The sequence below is a fragment of the Podarcis gaigeae genome, assembly GCF_964106915.1.
Source record: "Podarcis gaigeae genome assembly, chromosome: 6".
NCBI lineage: Eukaryota > Metazoa > Chordata > Lepidosauria > Squamata > Lacertidae > Podarcis > Podarcis gaigeae.
In genome coordinates, this window is record NC_139682.1 from 90026845 (window position 1) to 90047728 (window position 20884).

The window sequence follows — 20884 nt, forward strand, 5'->3', positions numbered from 1 at the left end:
GGACATATGCTACTTGCCTTTTCCCATCCAAATTTCTACAAGGGATCCCCTCAAAAGCACCATCAAAACACAGGTCATCTCTGCGTTCTGTGGTTTGGTCCTCTTCTTGAAAAATCATAAAGATCCAGGATTTGTGCATCTTGGACCAATGTTTCTAAGGTTGCTAGCAATTGCTGCAACCGTTATTTTTTGGTTCACATTGTGTCTTTTTGGTAATTCGGTGTAAAATCACAAAAAATCAAGAGGACTTTGGATCTGAGTTTTACACAGACCTCTTGGAAAAATGAAGGGCATTTGTAGCCGAGTGCACATTTTTTTCTCAGGGGTGCAGAGGTGGTGCCCACGATGCACAGTCAAAATTCCAAATGTGCCCACAGACCCAAAAGGTTTGGTGGCGCTTGATTTAAGGCTACAGTACTAACCAACAGGTCTGAGGAAATGTGCATTTGCAATAGAATCTGTCCTCCGCTTCAGGACAGTGGATAGTAAAGGTAAAGGGACCCCTGACCATTAGGTCCAGTTGTGACCAACTCTAGGGTTGCGGCGCTCATCTCGCTTCATTGGCCAAGGGAGCCGGCGTACAGCTTCCGGGTCATGTGGCCAGCATGACTAAGCCGCTTCTGGCGAACCAGAGCAGCGCACGGAAACGCCGTTTACCTTCCCGCCGGAGCGGTACCTATTTATCTACTTGCACTTTGACGTGCTTTCGAACTGCTAGGTTGGCAGGAGCAGGGACCAAACAATGGGAGCTAACCCCGTGACGGGGATTCAAGCCGCCGACCTTCTGACTGGCAAGTCCTAGGCTCTCTGGTTTAACCCACAGCGCCACCCGTGTCCCACAGCACCACCCATGTCACAGTGGATAGTAGGGATTCACATTTATGTCAAGATTTCCTGCTTGTGAGACTTGAATGAGACTCTTATCTTTATTTCCCCTCCTTACAGATCAATACTACAGCGTGGACGTGGGCAGCAGAATAGCAAGACCAGTCACACTACAGACTGGGCAGACTGTGTCCGGAGCCTGGTACAAGTGTCCTTTAGAGTGATTTGGAGCCTCCAAGAGCTGAAACAGAGACACCATTGCGTTTGACAATTTCCTCTAGTTTTTATTAATAAAAGACATAATGAAATATCCATACATCGATCCAAATTGAAAACAAACAAAAAACCTGCTTCAAGCTTGCCAGCCATTACACAAATGCAAGTAAGAGCAAGACTAGACAGACAGTATACACTGTTTTAATTTCTACTGAGCTTTAATTAATATTGCCTCTGTTCAGGCCTCCTCTGCCACCAGGAGTTACACCTGCAAAGGGAAAGGAAGAGTATTAATATATACTTTTGTTTCAATTAACTGCTATTAGCTATTAACTACGTTAATATCAGTTTTAAAGGATTCTTTCAAAGCCTGCCCACCACAAGTCTTTTGGGAGAGTAATGTGGGGGTACAGAATGGCATCCCTGTAGCCAGAAGGAATAAGAACTCCATACATAATCTAGTATTTACACCTATTTTAACCAATTCAGAAACAGAAAGCTGTGCCGGAAATACTTTCTAGTTCCTTGAAATCGTTATGACAACTAGATTTACTCCTGCCTAATGGCTATGGAAACAGTTCACTCTGTACTGACTGGCAGGTTGATACTAACAATTAATTACTTGGAATTAATACACTGCCTCTGACAAGATCTTAATTCCTTTTATTTCTTTAGTATGAGCTTTCAGATTCTCATTTCTTTTTGAGATCTAAGTTCGACTGAGGAGTTTCTTATATTTATTTGTTGCTAGCTACTGCCACTCGCATCCCTTTATAACGGCGGTTCTCAAACTTGAATCTCTGGGCCGCACTTTCAGAACAAAAATTTGCTCTTGCCACACCTAATTTTTAATTGATAAGCAATACATTGGAAAACACAACTAGGATCACCCTCAGTATCACTTGATGCTCTTGCTCTCATTTTGAAAAGATATCTATCCAGATCTGCAAATAAATGATAATAATGCTTTTGATACACTACACTGAAAAGTTTAAATGTTTCTTTGATTGTCCTTGAATCTTCCTGCCGTACTTGCCATCGCCAGACCCTTCGAGAACCACTGCTTTGTAAGAATGCCACATTGCACTAGATCAAATTTAAATTATGCTATTTTCCTTTTAAGTCAATCAAGTACCTTAGCTGATATATATATTCTAAAGCCTCTGGGGTGAATAATCCTCATTATTCAATGTCTACAAGCCCCCTTGCATGTTTTGGTGGCTGCAATACTATGCAATACATACACTTATTTGCAATCCTATAGAGTTTAACACATCTGTGCAAGAGATGAAGGACACCTACCCCTCTGTCTGTTAAACTGACGGCCAGTTCTTAATGTTGTTGGCTGAAGTCTAACTCGCCGGAAAGGCTTCGGATGATTACTGCTTGTGTCTGAAAAGGAAACAGTATGGAACAAAACAAGAAATGTAAGGCCATGGCTGCCATTTGACTTTGTCATGCAAGTTAAGTGTAATCATGGCTGATTTTCAATATGCAAGCTGTTAACTTCAGTTTTATACTTCAAATCTGCGAGGGCAAATAAAATATCTAACTGGAAAATGTAAAAAATTGGCTCTCAACCTTCTACATGCTGCTAGCTAGCTAATGGCTAGCAGTGACCGTTTTATGTGCATCCAATTGACGTCCACATGCTCATCACTGCGGACCTGGAAGTGGCCCCCAAAAGGGGTGTAACAGGGGTGGGGGTGCAAATGGGCGTTTGGCTGTACTCCAGTATTAATCAACAACACACACAGGTGCCTGTGTTCAGGATCTTTACTGAAAGTAATAGAAAGCAAAAGACTCCTGGTGTTGCTTAATATTATAAGCACATTGCTTGGTCAGAAGGATGGAGAATTACTGGTCAAAGGTTTGAGGACCTAGGCTGTTCTACACTGATATTTAGGCCAGAGAAGACAATATTTATCTGGATCTCCTTTCCATCACTTAGAAAGATCAGATGAATGTCCTCCTTCCACATACTGAACAGACCATGATTTCTCCTCCATGGATGCAGACAAAATAGTGACAAGGAAAATATGAAAATCAAACAGAAAAGAACCAAACTTGTGGGGTTTAACTATCCTAATCTGGCAGCCCTCCATCAGTGAAAGGTCAACAGTACTTTATCCAGACTGGGGTTTCCCAAACTTGAGTCTCCACCTGTTTTTGGACTACTATTTCCATTATCTCTGACCACTTACCCTGCTAGCTAGGGATGATGGGAGCTGTAGTCCCAAAACAGCTGGAGACCCGAGTTTTTGAGAAACCCTGATCCAGACCACCGAGATTTGATGGAACCGAACCCTACCTGCAGATGAACTAGAAGGAGGATCTTGACTTGTGGATGGGAAATCTGACTCATCAGGAGCTTGAGATGATTCTTCTTCCTGCTGGCTGTCTATTTCTAGACCAACCTCTGAAGTAATTCTAAAGGAAAATGGGAGACACACAAGGAATTTGCTAGTCAAAACCTCAAGATGGCCCAGGAAATTGTGTAGCACAGTTCCCCATCTCCAAACTTCTTTCCACAGTTAAGGGTTTCAACGTGACCAAGAACAGAAGTGAACCCCCTTTCTAGCTCTTTTATTGAATCTGAAAGCGCATCATGCTTAAATCCTAGTGCTTACTAACTAGCAATGGTACAAGGTGACAAAGATTCAGTGATGAAATCTCTAGAAATTCAGTATCTATGTACTAGGAAATATCAGGGGTGTATATGTGAAGGGAGAATTTGTGAGACACCATTTGAACAGAGGTTCACTATGAGGGATTCACTGATAAGGATCCTGGCATTAAGAACTGAGCCTCCTGCTACCTGTGTAACTTCAGCTTTTCATTTTCATAGCCAAATGCCGAGTTGCCTTGTTCACACTAGAGTCTTACAAGATGTGTGGCGTTCCAGTTTTTTCAGTGGGGTGAATGAAGGTTTCAGTGTGTGAGGTTGGAATCACAGCAACGTTCAAAGGTCTGCTCTTGGGTATATTCTGTTACTGGTTTTCTGCAGTTACATTTGTTTCTCCAACACTTTTGCTGGTGTTCATGATATCGAAGGTGTTCGAGATGAATTGCACCCAATAAAAATCTAGCACGGTGTCACTCCAAAAAAATATTTACGGTATGTTAGCAAGAGCTGCTGCTTCTAAAGAAAAGCTCTATCTAAGGCATCTGTGCCTGAAAGCTTGGCAGGGAAATTATTGAGCTCATTTATCAACAACAGCACTGAAGACCACACATTATTGATGAAAAAAGCAGTGCACGGCTGCCAAGTATTAGCAATACCCAAAGAAACATGATATTTGGTGTGTGCAGTGGTGTAGCGTGGGGGGTGCAGGGGGGGCCGGCCGCACCGGGCGCAACATCTGGGGGGGGGGGCGCTCGCTCGCACTTGCAGCTCTCTGCCCCTACCTGGCTCACTCTCTCTCTCTCACTGCAGTGCTGGCTGTGCGAATCTGATCCGAGCCGCCGGGTCGCCGCCCACTGTGGAGGGGGTGGGTGCCAGGCGTGCGGTGCGGAGAGAGAGCGAGGGACTATCTGGGGGAGGGACAGTGCAGCGGCCACCCAGCGCAGCGCTGAGCGCGGGAGAGAACCAGCCCAGCCCAGGCAGCAGCAAGAAGCAGCTGGCAGGGGCGGCAGGTTAGGGGGCGCAAATTACTTGCCTTGCCCCGGGTGCTGACAACCCACGCTATGCCGCTGGGTGTGTGTGGTTTTTTTAAAAGTTTCTGACTGCTTACTATTGCTGCCAAATAGTTTCTTACACTTCTCAATTTGAGCCGCCTATACATTTTAACATCTTTAATGCCAAACGATACCCAAATCAAACAAGGCCAGTTTGACTGCCATTTTTGACTGCATTTTTGAGAATCATGCCATGAGGTAATGTAATACAGATGGAAGCAATTATCTCTCTTGCCCTGGGAACTCAATTTAAGAACTGCAGCCTGAAAGCAGTTCAAATGTGAAGTTAAAACCTCCCCTTGCAAACGAGGGAACAGAAATACCAGTTCACCATACAAAGTCACAATGCTGAACATTCATATAGTACAGTGGAACCTTGGTTCTCAAATGCCTTGGTACTCTAACATTTTGGCTCCTGAAAGCCGAAAACCCAGAAGTAAGTGTTCCAGTTTTCCAATGTTTTTTGGAAGCCAAATGTCTGATGCAGTTGTCAGCTATTGTTTCTGGGGCGCCTGCACCAATCAGAAGCTGCGCCTTGGTTTTCAAACGTTTCAGAAGTCAAATGTACTTCCAGAACAGAATACGTTCGACAACCAAGGTTCCACTGTAGTTCAAAAAGCTTTACTTACATGATTTCCATTACCCTTACAACAACCAGTGAGGATTTAAAGCTAGCCTCCTAGGTTTTCATTTAGGACAAAAAATATTGTATGTATTTATTTAAAAAAAGATAACATATTGATGTGGAGAAAGGCATTTCAATAAGATTACATTCAAGCCAGACACAACGTGCAGAATCGTCTTAACTGAATGGTTGAGCTTACCCTTCTGACTCTGCCTCTACAAAAACTTCATCGCCATCATCGCCTGTACCAGATTCTGAAGTAGTCGATAAGTTACCAGTGGATGTTGTAACCATTGGGACAGACTGGGAAGCATGTTCAGAAGCATCAGCAGCGGAGCTTTCAGTAAACACAGACACTTGAAACAAAAATTAGAGAATAAACTAGAACCATCTAACACTTGGATGATATGTCGCCCACCCCCCAAAATTCTGAACACAGGAAATAACACATTTGCTTTGGAATGAATAAAACCTTAAGTGGGATACACTTATCTTCGTAATTTTTTAAAATTACATGTTGTATTTCACAACTAGCACACTTCACGTTAGTACAGGCCTGGCTGTAAAGCCTGCCATAGCCTGATCCGTTAGGTCACAGTATTATACAGCTGGTGGGCTGTGTTTGGGTTTGGGAGTCTCATGCTCCATGCAGGTATGGCTTTGTAGAACTTTATGTGTGTGTGGCAGGTGGGGGGAGGCAGTTTTGGATTGTGGAATAACGTATAGAAACAGATGATTTAAGAGAAATATATTGGAAAGTGGGGAGACACCAAAGTCCCAGAGAAGACTGGAGTCTTTGATCCCTAGAAACCTCTCATGCTTTCCTTGCATCTAAGCATGTGTCCATAAGCCAGCACATTCTCAGATTGTTCTGCGACCGCACATTTAGTTGTTTTGTGTGTTTTTTTAAAAAAAGACTATCCTGGTGCTGAGGGTGTGGCAAGGATTTTTTTGTTCAAGACCACTGTAATGTATATTAGTATTATTATTACTACGGTATTACACTTTGTAGCCAAGATTGTGGCACCAGGAAAAAATAATAATTCAAAGCTGGAAATGGCAGGAGAGAGCTGGAGAGTCCTTGTGGCTCACAAGGAGACCCTCCCCGAGCTCGAAGGGGACATCAATGAGGACAGAGGAAGTTCTGATGAGACCAGAGTTGCAAGTGAGCCTTTGTTTATGCTACTCAGCCTCTCCAGGGTCCCCCCCACTTCCAGACCATTTGACAGAGAGGCGACAACCAATCTATGTGTGTCCAATTGGCGTGTGACAGCACGTGCCGAACCGGGAAGCGACTTTAAACATGGAAAGAACAGTCCTAAAGGAGCCCAGAAAGGGCAAAAAACAGCGCCTAGCAATCCCACGAGACTTTGCAAGTGCAATCCCAGGAGCCCTTGCATCGAACGTTGGACATCTGGTAAGTGCTACTGCTTCTGTAAAGGGTTTCCAGAGTGTTTGCAAGCTTTCCCAATGCTGTTTCAAAAATGCACAATTTCACATAACTGTGTGGTGCCTCAGAAAGTTAACACACACATAAACTGGGAGTTGCCTGGATTTAATATCGGACATAGCTAACATGACGCCATCCATATGTATGACTCCCATCACCCTTGATCATTGGGCTGTGCTAGCTGGGGCTAGCATTAAAAGCTGGAATCCAGCATCTGAAGAGTGTGGTGTTGGCTAACCCTGTTTTATATTGTGAGTGTTGCATAATGAATTCTTGCCTCCCTGCCTACAACCGATTTCTTGCAAGAGAGTTGGTCCTGAACTCTTACCTGGGAACCACACAAAAGGCATTTTTAGGAGGAAGTTAAAAGCATAACTACAGTGGTACCTCTAGTTACATACTTAATTCGTTCCGGAGGTCCGTTCTTAACCTGAAACTGTTCTTAACCTGAAGCACCACTTTAGCTAATGGGGCCTCCTGCTGCAGCTGCGCCACCGGAGCACAATTTCTGTTTTCATCCTGAAGCAAAGTTCCTAACCTGTGTTACTATTTCTGGGTTAGCGGAGTCTATAACCTGAAGCGTATGTAACCTGAAGCATCTGTAACCTGAGGTATCATTGTATATGCATTTCTTAAATAAGCAGCTGTACAGTAAAACCAACCAACCAACCAACCTGATCAGTTCCCAATAGAGCTGCATTTTCAGGAAGACTATCAGAACAAGAGAGTACCCATGTTATCAACCATTATATGCTCAAAACTGTAGAATCAAGATATGAGGGAAATCCCCCAAACTCACCAGGTGCCGCAACCTGAAGTGGAGTTGTTGGGACACTGCGACCTCCTGATTCTTCTTCGTGGGCAAGGAAGAGTGGTGTTTCATACATTCCCAAACCTGCAAGCAATTTGAGAGAAGTTAAACTGAGGTTCCCAGTAGTGGTGTATGGAAGTGAGAGCTGGACGGCAAAGAAGGCTGATCGCCGAAGAATTGATGCTTTAGAATTGCGGTGCTGGAGGAGACCCTTGAACCGCAAGAAGGTCAAACCTATCCATTCTGAAGGAAATCAGCCCTGAGTGCTCACTGGAAGGACAGATCCTGAAGCTGAGGCTCCAATACTTTGTCCACCTCATGAGAAGAGAAGACTCCCTGGAAAAGACCCTGATGCTGGGAAAGATGGAGGGCACAAGGAGAAGGGGACGACAGAGGACGAGATGGTTGGACAGTGTTCTTGAAGCTACAAACATGAGTTTGACCAAGCTGCGGGAGGCAGTGGAAGACAGGAGTGCCTGGCGTGCTCTGGTCCATGGGGTCACAAAGTGTCGGACACGCCTAAACAACTGAACAACAACAAACTCAGGGAGCTTCAACAGAATAATATCTAGCCACCAAAGTAATGAATCATCTGAACCAGTTTGTATTTTATATGGTACTGGCCAGATACTAAAGAACCTCCCAGGTAGTTCTGTGCACCTTGAGTAGAGTTTTAAGGTGATTTTCCCCCCTCACATGGAGGCACAGCCAACCCAAGTTGTATGATTGAGATTCAAAGTGCATAGTGTCCCTGTCATACAAAAAAGCAAGAAGTAGAGACAATTTGCACCAACTTTCTGCTTGTAAAATGGAATTTACAGACAAAAAAATATTCAAGGACCAAAGAACCAAACCAGAACTCCACTGAATATAAAACAGAAAGAGAGGACTGAATATCTGTACCTCCTTGCGATGCAAGCTGACCAAGATCTGACTGGCCCGAGGTTTGTGGCATATCTTCAATAGGTCCGAACCTGAATCTAGGAACTCCAGCCACCTGAGGAGAGCTAGAATAAAAGTTGCAGTCAGTTTATCAATCATAAGTTTGCTGCCCCTTACTGGGATAAATGGGGGAGAAGAAAAGGAACAAACAAGCCAGCAGTGGTTGGCTGGAGCAGAAAACTGCGATGTGTTTCCATATAAATCTTCCTACAGGTAAGGGCCAACATTTGCTGACTGAGTAAACAATTTATGCATATCCTTCAAAAGAGGAGAGATGCTGAGAATTTCTAAACACCTGAAGAATACTATTATCCAATGACAGGAGGTCATGCAGTATTTATTTCAAAACTTAATAAATAATAATAATAATAATAATAATAACAACAATTTATTATTTGTACCCCGCCCATCTGGCTGGGTTTCCCTAGCCACTCTGGGCGGCTTCCACAGAGACAAAAAATACACTAAAATGTCAAAATTAAGTAAAATTAAGTATTGTGCTGTGGAAACAGAGTATAGCTGCCCAAGAATGATTAGAGAAAATTGCTGGCCAGGCCCCTGGCAGGAATTGTTTCGGTATTTTGACTTTCATAGCTCATTATTACTACGTAACTGAAGGTGCCACTTACTGAATCGCTTCTGCAAATCCATCTGTGCGATGAGGTACCACCAACGTTGGGGTGCTTGGAACAGTCCTGTCCTCATCATCAAAAAAGTGTTGCTGCTGAAGAAGAAGACATTAAAATGACAAGCGAACTCAACAACCACAGTCGTACCTTGGAAGTCAAACAGAATCCATTCCGCAAGTCCCTTCGACTTCCAAAACGTTCAGAAACCAAAGCGCGGCTGCTGATTGGCTGCAGGAGGTTCCTGCAGCCAATCAGAAGCCCCATCGGGACTTCCGGGTTCCAAAGAATGTGCGCAAACCGGAACATTCACTTCCGGGTTTGCAGCGTTTGGGAGCTAAAACGTCTGAGTACCGAGGCGTTTGGGATCCAAGGTATGACTGTATTCCTATTGCTACACATTTTTAAACAGCCATTTCCTCTTAATATCTCGCTTGGTGTAATAAAATGACGTCCGATTTCTGTATATATGCCCAATCCATATTCTGAGGAATAACCGAAACGTGGAAATTCAGCTGACAAGCACTTTCAAGGACAGTATTCCAAAGAAAAGGTGCAAGACTGAAGAGGTAAACACATTATCGTAGAAACATCCTGTTTTTTTAGCTGCATCTATTGGATTATTAATTTGAGTAACGTGCTCTGTTGAGGGCAGGAGGCTACCATGTGGCTACTCAGTTCTCTCTAAAATGCTCCCTGCATATAATAGAAACAGTCCACCACACAATCTTGATTAACTGAAGTTTCAATTGTACCCATAGCACAAAATGTTTAGTAACTGTACTACTCACCATGCCACCTATGCCAGGGGTTAGCTGAAGTCCACGTCCTACAGACTGCCTCCGCGGCATTGGGATTCTCTGTATGGCCAAGAAAATGTCAAATGCTTCAGTACACATTTAGGTGGGGAACCCGCAAGGCCACTGGCCAAATACACCCCAAGCTCTTAATAGCTGGCTCCTTGAAATTCCCCTTTGATGACGACCCCCCTTAAACTGAGTATACCGATAGTAAAGGTAAAGGGACCCCTGACGGTTAGGTCCAGTCGTGACCGACTCTGGGGTTGCGGTGCTCATCTCGCTTTATTGACCGAGGGAGCCGGCGTACAGCTTCTGGGTCATGTGGCCAGCATGACTAAGCCGCTTCTGGCGAACCAGAGCAGCGCACGGAAACGCCATTTACCCTCCCGCAAGAGCGGTACCTATTTATCTACTTCCACTTTGACGTGCTTTCTAACTGCTAGGTTGGCAGGAGCAGGGACCAAACAATGGGAGCTAACCCCGTCGTGGGGATTCGAACCGCCGACCTTCTGATCGGCAAGACCTAGGCTCTGTGGTTTAACCCACACCACCACCCACATGCCAGAGTATACCGATGGCACCACATAAAAACAATCAGGAGTGGCAGAACAGCTCACCATCGTAGACCATGAAAAGGAAAAACACGGCAGGCAAACCTGCCCTGGTTTGCTTTCATTCATATAGAGTAGAATTGTAGAGTTGGAAGGGACCACGAGAGTCACCTAGTCCAACAACCCTGTGATGCAGGAATCCTTTGCCCAAACCCACAACCCTGAGATTAAGAGTCTCATGTTCCACTGGCTGAGCCATCACAGCAGTCAAACGGCACCTTCCACTTAGGAGATACAGAGCCATTTGCAAAGAGAATCTAGGACTCTGGGAAAGTACCGTATTTTTCGCCCCATAGGACGCACTTTTTCCCCTCCAAAAATGAAGGGGGAATGTGTGTGCGTCCTATGGGGTGAATGCAGGCTTTCACTGAAGCCTGGAGAGCGAGAGGGGTCAGTGCGCACCAACCCCTCTCGCTCTCCAGGCTTCGGGCAGATATCTGCAAGCCTGGGGAGACCAGCGTGACTTCCCGCCGGGCTCCCTAGGCTTGCGGATAGCAACCTGTTCTGGGGGCTGGGGTCGGGGGAAGCTCAGGCTTCACCCGCCCCAGCCCCACGCCTGGGGGTGAAATATTTTTTTTTTTCTTTATTTCACCCCAAAAAAACCTAGGTGCGCCCTATGGGGCGAAAAATACGGTAACTGCAATACTTGTCTCCCTTCTAAAACAAAAGATAGCTTATTTTATAAACAGCAACAATCCTAAAAGTCACGACCGTTCACTTATATAATCAGTTGTCTTGGATTGACTTTTTTTTTAAAAGAAAAGAATAAAGACCATTGCTCTTGCCTCTGTGAAGAAATGCTATGAGGTTTTTTAGCTGCTGTTCTTTGCTGGGTTTTGTTTTAGTTTTAGTTTAAATGGGTTACAATATCAAAACACCCCCCCCCCCACTAGGCAGGGGGCCTTCTCGGCAATGGCGCCCACCCTGTGGAACGCCCTCCCATCAGATGTCAAGGAAATAAACAACTATCTGACTTTTAAAAGACATCAGAAGGCACCCCTCTTTAGGGCAGTTTTTAATGTTTGATGCTTTATCATGTTTTTAATATTCTGTTTGGAGCTGCCCAGAGTGGCTGGGGAAACCCAGCCAGGTGGGCGGGGTATAAATAATAAAAAATATTATTATTAGTTGTTGTTGTTGCATTCCTGAACACTTGTACAGTGGTACCTCGGGTTAAGAACTTAATTCGTTCCAGAGGTCCGTTCTTAACCTGAAAATGTATTTAACCTGAAACACTACTTTAGCTAATGGGGCCTCCTGCTGCCGCCGCACTGCCGCAGCACAATTTCTGTTCTCATCCTGAAGCAAAGTTCTTAACCCAAGGTACTATTTCTGGGTTAGTGGAGTCTGTAACCTGAAGCGTATGTAACCTGAAGCATATGTAACCCGAGGTATCACTGTACAGCTCTTTCTGCACAAAGCGACTACCAGACTTAAGGGCAAGATAAAACATATCCAGGTATGGCAATTTATAAACACCACAGATGCTCATATTTCAGCTGAAGAGGATCCACCTAAGAACAGTTTGCCAAATGCACAAAATAAAATTCAGCGTCAAAGTGGTTTCCGTACCTGTACTGGTGGTCCCAGCTCCTGCGGTGGAGCAGGAATAGCGTGAATAGTCAGTCGCGGTGGCAAGGGATGAGGTCGAGGTGGGCGTGGTGTCTGTCTCTCCGAAGCAGATGTTGGCTGCTGTTCCCTCGGGCTTTCCTGAGAAAACGTAGACTCTGCTGCGCCTGCGCTCCCGTCACCTTGTAATAAAGAAATATACGTTTTGAAAAAGGCATTCGTAACCCCAAACTCTGTAGCGAATCATTTCTAGCCCTTTCACTCATCCATTTGCTGCAGAAGTGGATATAGGCACTGTGCAATATGGATATAAAATTTACAGCATGTTACAGTTTAAGAGAAAATTATATGAAAATGATATATTGTTGATATCTAACAGTGGCAAAAATGTATAAATCTAAATCAAACAAGTGCTGGAAATGTAAAGAGAAACAAGGTTCTTTTTTATTATATGTGGTGGTCTTGTAGTATGGATAAAGCTTACTGGGAAATGATGTATAATGAATTGAAAAGGATGTTCACAATAAATCTTTGTAAAAGAACCCCCAAAAGCTTTCTTTTGGGAATTACCGTATTTTTCGCCCTATAGGACGCACTTTTCCCCCTCCAAAAATGAAGGGGAAATGTGTGTGCGTCCTATGGGGCGAATGCAGGCTTTCAGGAAGCTATCCGCAAGTCTTGCAAGCCCGGCGGGAGGTCCCGCGGGCTCGCAAGGCTTGCGGGCAGCAGCCTGAAGTCCAAAAGCTCAGGGGACAGCGGGGAGGTGCAGCGCCGCCACCCCCTATTCCTTGACCCAATCTGGAGGCTGGCGGGGGGGAGAAGCAAGCTTGCTCCCCCCCCGCCAGCCCAAGCTCAGGGGATAGCGGGGAGGCGGAGCGCCGCCACCCCGTTATCCCCCGAGCTGATCTGGAGGCTGGCCGGGGGGAGAAGCAAGCTTGCTTCTCTCCCCTGCCAGCCCCACAAACTCGGGGGACAGCGGGGCAAGCCGCTGCCCCATGGAGGCTAGAGAGGCTGTCCCTGAAGGCAGAAGAGGGAGACGGAGCGCTCCATCTCCCTCTTCTAGCTTGGGGATGGCTGCGCAAAGTCTCTGCAGGGCAGCGGAGTGCGCTGCCCCACAGAGGCTAGGGAGGCTGTCCCTGAAGGCAGAAGAGGGAGACGGAGCGCTCCGTCTCCCTCTTCTAGCTTGGGGATGGCTGCGCAAACCTGGGGGGGAAATAATTCCCCCCCCTTGTTTTCCCCCCCCCCCAAAATAGGTGCGTCCTATGGGCCGGTGCGTCCTATAGGGCGAAAAATACGGTATAGGAAGAGAACTACCTAAATTGTATAGAAATTTATTAATGTATGCTACTACAGCAGCAAGAATTCTACTTGCCTCAAAATGGAAAGAAGCAGAAGTCTTAGCAAAGGAAAAAGGGAAATAAAAACTTATGGAATATGCAGAAATGGTGAAACTTACCGGAAGGGTAAGAAATCAAGACAACAAACTTTTTATAAAAGAATCAAGACAACAAACTTTTTATAAAAGAAATGGTTTCTTGAGGATTTACAGCTAAATTGCAAACGGATAAAAACATTGGCAGGATTATTGTAATAACCTGCAGTTTCATAGGAGTATATATTTAAAGTAGATAATTCAATAAGCAAATTAAATGAATTTGGATATGAGAAGTTATTAAGAAATAAATTTAAGGAACTGCAGAAAGAGGGGGAAGTCAAACTTTTAAAAAAGAAAAAAGATATAGGGCACAATGACTGATTCCGCTGCACAGGGCGCAGAACCGGGGTGGGGTGGGGGTGGGCTGCAGGGCAGGGTGTCGCAATTATGACAAAGTGAATTGAACAGAACGAAAGGCGCCAAATTTTGGAATCACACAGGGCGCCGCTGAAATCTGAAAGGCCAAAGTCCACCCCGTTTGCTGCAATGAACTTTCTTTCATTTCATTATCAGCAAAAGGGAAGCATGCAAAAGGACAGATTTTTTGTCGAAGCGGAATTACAACAGGACACATTGCTTCCTTTCCTTCCTCTGCCCCCGCAACCCCAGAAACACAGAATTCAGTGAAAATGAGCCATACCACAATTTTGAGAGTCAGCTGCTCTCTGGCTGCTTTCCCCTCCAGCGATGCTCTCTTCCGTTTCTGTACTGGGGTCCATTCCATCAGTCCCCTGAAAGAGCCCATCAAAAGATCCGAGGTATTGAGAGCTTCTTAAATTAAATTACTATCTCTTTAAGATTTTACAATCCCTCCTTTTAACCTCTGCTGTGCTTTAAACCAGTCGGCAAGCTACAACCTACGCTGCTATTCCCGCTGGTCTTCCATTCGCTTTGAGAAACATTTTCTCCTTGGGACCAAACTAGATTCACTGTCAGTATAACATGACAATTATCTGCTCAATGCCAAACACACAATTTTGCCTGCTGTTTTTACCTCTGCATCGTCCGCTTCATATCCATCATTGCCATCGACGCTCCCAGTGCCTTCATTGCTATCATCACCTTCATCTCCCATTCCTGTGTCTTCATCTTCATCATCCTCGTCATCCTCTTCCTCGTCTTCATACTCCTAATGCAACAATTAACATTTGAGAAATTAAACAGACCCATTTCAAAATTTTGTTCAGAATCATTTGCTTTCTTGTATGAAGGGATGCGGTGTGAGTAATGAAACAGGACTGAGCTCTTGCATGGAGTTGCGGATTATTAGCAGGGATTTAGAAGTTTTGGCCCTCAGATGCGGTGTGCAAAGGGGAAATGGTCTTAGAGCAGGGAGTACAATAGTGTTGCTGCCTTCTGCATCTGAGTCATATTCATACATTTTAATGGCGGCATCAGCTAGGCTGCAGCCACGGCATACTCAATCTACACAACTCTAGACCCCTCTTCCAGACCCTTATGTACCTGATAATAATTAAGAACTGCATTTAAAAAAAGGGAAGGGGGACCAAAATATGATTCTAAATTTTCTGCAAACTATATCTGATTCAGGTAGTAAATATTTAACGCTTAGGGGAACAGTGAATATTTAAACATGCACAGCCTTCTTTTTCTTTGTGTGCACTGAGGAAGATAAAGATTTTAAGGTGAACTGCCTTATTGGCTTAGAAAAGTACTCATCTGCTAGTCTAAGGCATTTTAAGATGTGCAATACACACTTTTACAGGGAATGAAAAACAAGCCACAACCAATATCAAACACTGTTGAAAAGGACTGTAGAGCCCTTGTAATTTATGTGCAACAAACGAGTAGCAACTTATGCTGTGTAGAAATATCATTTTTATTTTACAAAATATCCACACATACTTCTGCTTCGCCATCGTTTTCTTCATCCTCATCCTCTTCATCGTCACTGTCGATAACAATGACATCATCTCTCTTGCCCTGGCCATCCTGGGACGATGTTGTGTTCTGCTGATCTGACTGAAGATCTATTGGTGGGGAATGAGAAGTCTCCTCGCTGTCTTCCATGGGAGTGTAGTCCCCTTGTGTTACACCCTAAGGCAAGACAAATCGAATAAAACCCAAAGTAATGCCAACAGGAGGAGTACCTCCAGGAGTTAAAGCCGTTTGCCATATGCCGATATTATCTGAAAAGTCTATGTGATCTGATTTTGAGCCAAAATTTCTGGTTTGCCAACCAGAAAGACTTGAAGTGTGTCAATACTCCGGATCCTATTGTCAGTGTAATCAAAGTTTACTTTAGCTGGGACTATTATTTGCCAGGAAGCTTTCTTTCTTTCTTGTGCTGTTTTTTGCAAAAGGAGCAAGAATACTAATCTTAGGCCATACACTGTATATCTGGAGAACCTTGGTCAGAAAAAAAGCACTGTTCAGGCTTCTCGCTCAAGTGTACGCTTATTTAATATTTTTTCCCCTGAACTCTGTAAGGAAGACCCTGCTAATAGCATGTAATAACAAGCTTAAAGTTTTCCTCACTTTTAGGCATTTGAAAACAAGAGCATGCACTATTGGATGAAGATCTGCAAATAACCTAATTCACAGTAACATAACATGCTCCTTTTCAGACAATCAGTACAGCTAGATTGTGTTTGTGGCTAAGTTAAATTAAAACTGAGAAGCACACGGTGTCACGTAAAAACTTCACAAACATTTATGTTTCAGAACATGAAGCACTTAAAGGGTTCTATTGCAGCGGAAGTACAGCTGATGTTATCTTTTGGAACATCCGACAGACAATATGCCTCTTAAGGAAAAGTAGAATTTTACTATGAGTCACCTGGGAATTTTTATAGTACTAGTGGAACTGTGTGTCAGCCAATAATGTAAAAAGGTAATGTGGCCCTTTAAATATTCCCATCAGGACCTCCCTCCCCCAGTATAATATTCACCACTGAATTCTACAGAAACCTTCCTATTGATTATCACTACAGTGGGGTGCCGTGGGACACGGGTGGTGCTGTTGTCTAAACCACAAAGCCTAGGACTCGCCGATCAGAAGGTCGGCGGATCGAATCCCCACAATGGGGTGAGCTCCTGTTGCTTGGTCCCAGCTCCTGCCAACCTAGCAGTTCGAAAGCACATCAAAGTGCAAGTAGATAAATAGGGACCGCTCCGGCGGGAAGGCAAACGGCGTTTCGGTGAGCTGCTCTGGTTCGCCAGAAGCGGCTTAGTCATGCTGGCCATATGACCCGGAAGCTGTCCGAGGACAAACGCCGGCCCCCTTGGCCAGTAAAGCGAGATGAGCGCCAGTGTCGTTCACAACTGGACCTAACGGTCAGGGGTCCCTTTACCTTTACAGTGGGGCGCATCTTTCATTGCAACAGTAGAAGTGCTCTCTACTGGTCAGAAATCAGCTTTATAGCTAAATATAAAGGAACTGGATTGGTCTGAAGCAAAGGCGTAGTTTGCTAGCTGGCACCCGGAACAGTGGGAGCGGGGTGATCCACCCACGGGCACAGGGCAATCCACCCAGGGGGGTGATGCTGTGATCCGTGCACAGGACGCTGCAGCGATTTGCCCAAGGGGGTGCCGCCGTGATCCATGCATGGGCTGGATCCCTCAGGCGCCCCCTCAGGAATGACACCCGGGGCGACCCCCCCCCCCCCCGCTTAGCCTCTGGTCTGAAGAAATGTGCCCAGCACACTCTTTTTTACTATTCCTCTTGCCAGCAGATCACATGAATAAAGGTCAAAGGACTCTGGAGCTGTGCCATCTTGGGAACCCCAGCCCAGCTCATGCACACAGATTTTCTGAATCCTGCCATGGCATAAGCATGAGATTGAAAATGTTCCTCTGGTTAGAGAAAGACTCGCTTACTTCTCCAATGGAATCCTGAGAATCCTGATTGTAGGCTTGAGCTTCTATTTCTCCATCTGTGCTTTCTTCCGCAGTCACTTCCTCCTGAAACATGACGTCAATTTGTTAACACTAATTTAAGTGACAGATGATGGGGAAAACGTCAAGATCACCAGCAATACATGGCATGCATATAATGTTCTACTTGGGTTTCTTCACTGTACAAGGCAAAAACATAGCAGCAAATCTTTAAGCAACTACAGTGGTACCTCTGGTTACGTACTTAATTTGTTCCGGAGGTCCGTTCTTAACCTGAAACTGTTCTTAACCTGAAGCACCACTTTAGCTAATGGGGCCTCCTGCTGCCGCCGCGCCGCCAGAGCACGATTTCTGTTCTCATCCTAAAGCAAAGTTCTTAACCCGAGGTACTATTTCTGGGTTAGCAGAGTCTTTAATCTGAAGCGCCTGTAACCTGAAGTGTATGTAACCGGAGGTACCACTGTATTCCACCTATCTATGAGAACCAACTAAAAATTCACACTAAAGTCAATGCTCTACAATCTAGGTAGGTATGAACAGAACAGAAAAAAAAACCCAATCATCAAGAAGAGGATTTTCCACATCTTCTATAGTTCATTATTCGGCATGTACATAGACGATCAGGGCAATACTGAGCAGCCTCAGGGCTCTTTCGTGACCAGGTTCCTGACCAAGTATCATGACTCTACAGCTGCTATCTGCGTTGGCGGCAATAAAATTTCTCTTGGAAATGGAAACGCTGTAGCAGCTTTGAAGAGGGAAATTTTGGCAAGGCAATGGAAGGGAGAAATTCCCCGTCCCCATTCCCAACGCTGCTCAGCCTTTCCTCAGCACCTGATATTTACGTAACAAAAAATGTGCACTCAATTCATATCACTTCTAGTTTGACCCAGTGAAGGTTCGCACACACCATACAGGTATCATGGAAATTCGGAGACTAAAAATGAGAAGCCTGCAGTCAAATACAAGCAGAACAACCCACCCTAGCCAACAGAACCTGCCAATTGTATTTGACACTGGGTGATGTGACAGGTTTGTCACCACCCATTCCAAATGCTTCAGAGCTTTTAAAAGCCAGCTTTCTGGGACAATTTTCCCTCTTCTCCTAGCCCAGTTGCGATACCCATAACCAAACACAACTAAATTAGTGCCGTTCTTCTTACAAACCTCTGGCCCAACTCTTTGAACACTTCTCATTTTCTTTGCAAGAGGCATATCAACCATCTCCTCAGGAATTTGGTCTGAGTTTTCAACGGTGCTATCATCTTCTTCCTCGCGGGAGCGTTTGGGTAAAGAAGAACTTGGCGTAGCTGAAACTTAAGGAGAAAATTTCATTAAATTCAAAACACACTTTGCCCAAGGCACAAAGAAAAACAAACAATTGTGGCTTTCTTTTTTGAGGAGCACCTGATGCTGGCACTTGAAAATTACTTCTTTTAACTCTGATTCAAAATTATATATTTAAATAAAAACCAAAGTTTATTTGGTGCTTTCCCCAAGTCTACAGAAGCAATACTGTCCTGGCTAAGCCCTTAATGCTTCTAATCTAGGAAATTTAACCAACCTGTGCCAAATACTGCTGTCGAAGTAGACGGTCTTTCTATCTGTGAGCTCTGCACTACCTCCAAAATTGTGGGGGGTGGATCTTGAGTGGCTGGTTCTATTTGAGGATGGTTCTGCTGGGTGGGCTGGACAAAAGCTGTGGCTTGAGTTTGCTGCTGAACTGTCAAGATGGGCTGGGAGAGAGAGGTCTGGACGTTGGGGCTGGTGGAGCGCACAGATCCACTTGTGCTTCCATAGACTGGAACATGTTCGACTGGTCCTTCCGACTGCATAGCTGAAATAAAATTGTTGTAACCGTTAGTTCCAGCCACATAATATTCAACTTTTTCAAAAATGAGAAAGCTATAGCTGTGGCTATACAGAGTAGCCACGCAGCTCTGAAATAAATTCCATCTCACTTCCTTTTATATTTAAGGTGAGCGGCGCTGACAACAGAATCAAGGGAAATGCCTCACAACCTATAGACTAGGGGACAGTCCTTTCTACAAACCAGAATTGTGTATTTCAGCTGTATGGAAGTTAACATGCATGCTACTTTAATGAACGCGACAAACCCATTGCCTGCCTACTACAGCATTATTCTTTTCTATTAACTACCTTTGAGAAGACAACGGATCTAGGCATTTCTGTGTACTGTTCCTCACTTCCTGTTTCTTTCCCTTCGGCATTTTCAAAATTCAAACTGGTTTTTGCAACTACAGTGGAAGTTTTCTGTTTCTACAAAAAGCAGTATAGATTTTCAGGGTTTAATTTTTAAGAAGAGCACTGCGGTTCCACAAAATCCTTGATATAGGAACATCCCAAGAACCGCGATTGCAACCATGAACGTTCCACCCTAGGGCCAGTGCTTTTTTCCTAAAAAAATGTTTCGGGTACTCTCATTTTGACTCAAGAAAATCACCATTTTATGGTTCAAATTGGTAAAAATAAATACAGTAAATGGACAAAAGTACAAAGATTCAAAAAAATTTTAGGGGTATGCGTCCCCCTACGTCCCCCCAGAAAAAAAGCACCACCTAGGGCACTTTATGTTATGAGGTTCATTCTATCAAATCCCAATCTCAACCATCAGAAGGGTTTCCTCGCTTTAGGAACTGAACGGCTTCACAAACAGTACAGGAGGCAAAATATGCCTCTGTGCTCTAATGCTTTTGATGCAGTGGCATTGTGATGGCCTGGGATTTGGACTCGGATGCTGAACCTGAGGGATCCCAGCCTGCACAGGATTCTCCGCCTCCAGAACTAGCTGAGCCGAGGCTGGGGCCTGAGCCTGAAGGGTCCTCACCTGTGCTGGATCCTCAGGTGCAGGCATCAGCTGAGTCTGGTCTTGCTCCTGAGGTGAGGACCCACTGCCTGCAGGTGCTCCACTCTCAGCCCCGTCAGAGGAAATTGAGGTTGCCTCTGGGTCTGGTAACCGTCCAGCCTCTCCTGAGCTGCAGAGGCTCAGGGCAGAGAGGCAGAGGGAACTAAGTTCCCGCAGGAGTGCTCGCCTCCAGGCCAGGAGAGACAAGTCACCTCAGGATCGGGGCCGCCCTAATGCCTCGGGGCAGATAAAAGCCGGCCAGCCCCAGACCCAAGTTGCGGGAGCAACATTGTTGGTTGCTAGCTCCTGCCTGAACCCTGTCCTGCTTTCCTGCCTGAGCTCCTGACCCGCCCTGACTCCGTGCTTGCATGCCTGTCCCTGACTTCACCCGATTCCCTGCCCTGCACCCAGCTTCAGCTACTATGGACTGCCTCCACGTTGCACCTTTGACCACGGACCGGACTTGGACCTCGCCTCTCAGGTAACCCACGGGACCAGCACAGGCATATAGAATCCTAGAAATTACACATTTAAAAAATGACTATTCATCATGTACATTTGGTATCATGTAC

The 20884-nt window shown here is 45.0% G+C and overlaps 2 protein-coding genes across 4 annotated transcripts in view; one reads left to right on the top strand and one right to left on the bottom strand.

Annotated features, from left to right (window-relative positions):
- The window catches only part of PRG4 (proteoglycan 4), a 39314-nt gene extending 38235 nt beyond the window's left edge, over positions 1-1079 (top strand). For both annotated transcript variants that reach the window (XM_083743730.1, XM_083743731.1), the window contains one exon: positions 946-1079. In XM_083743730.1, coding sequence (XP_083599856.1) covers positions 946-1049 — 104 coding nt within the window. In that variant the 3' untranslated portion in view covers positions 1050-1079. The remainder of the gene's footprint in view (positions 1-945) is intronic.
- A 4-nt stretch (positions 1080-1083) lies between these two features.
- The window catches only part of TPR (translocated promoter region, nuclear basket protein), a 60608-nt gene continuing 40807 nt past the window's right edge, over positions 1084-20884 (bottom strand). Inside the window, exons 36-50 of one of the 2 annotated variants that reach the window (XM_083743716.1) lie at positions 19011-19283; positions 18614-18762; positions 17429-17512; positions 15455-15646; positions 14583-14717; positions 14229-14319; positions 12157-12335; positions 9965-10033; positions 9177-9268; positions 8509-8612; positions 7594-7689; positions 5544-5700; positions 3353-3471; positions 2344-2433; positions 1084-1309 (exon numbers count right to left, since the gene is read on the bottom strand). In XM_083743716.1, the coding sequence (XP_083599842.1) occupies positions 1260-1309; positions 2344-2433; positions 3353-3471; positions 5544-5700; positions 7594-7689; positions 8509-8612; positions 9177-9268; positions 9965-10033; positions 12157-12335; positions 14229-14319; positions 14583-14717; positions 15455-15646; positions 17429-17512; positions 18614-18762; positions 19011-19283 (1880 nt within the window). In that variant the 3' untranslated portion in view covers positions 1084-1259. Of the gene's footprint in view, positions 1310-2343; positions 2434-3352; positions 3472-5543; positions 5701-7593; positions 7690-8508; positions 8613-9176; positions 9272-9964; positions 10034-12156; positions 12336-14228; positions 14320-14582; positions 14718-15454; positions 15647-17428; positions 17513-18613; positions 18763-19010; positions 19284-20884 lie in introns of both variants that reach the window. The other variant, XM_083743715.1, reaches the window with a different exon arrangement.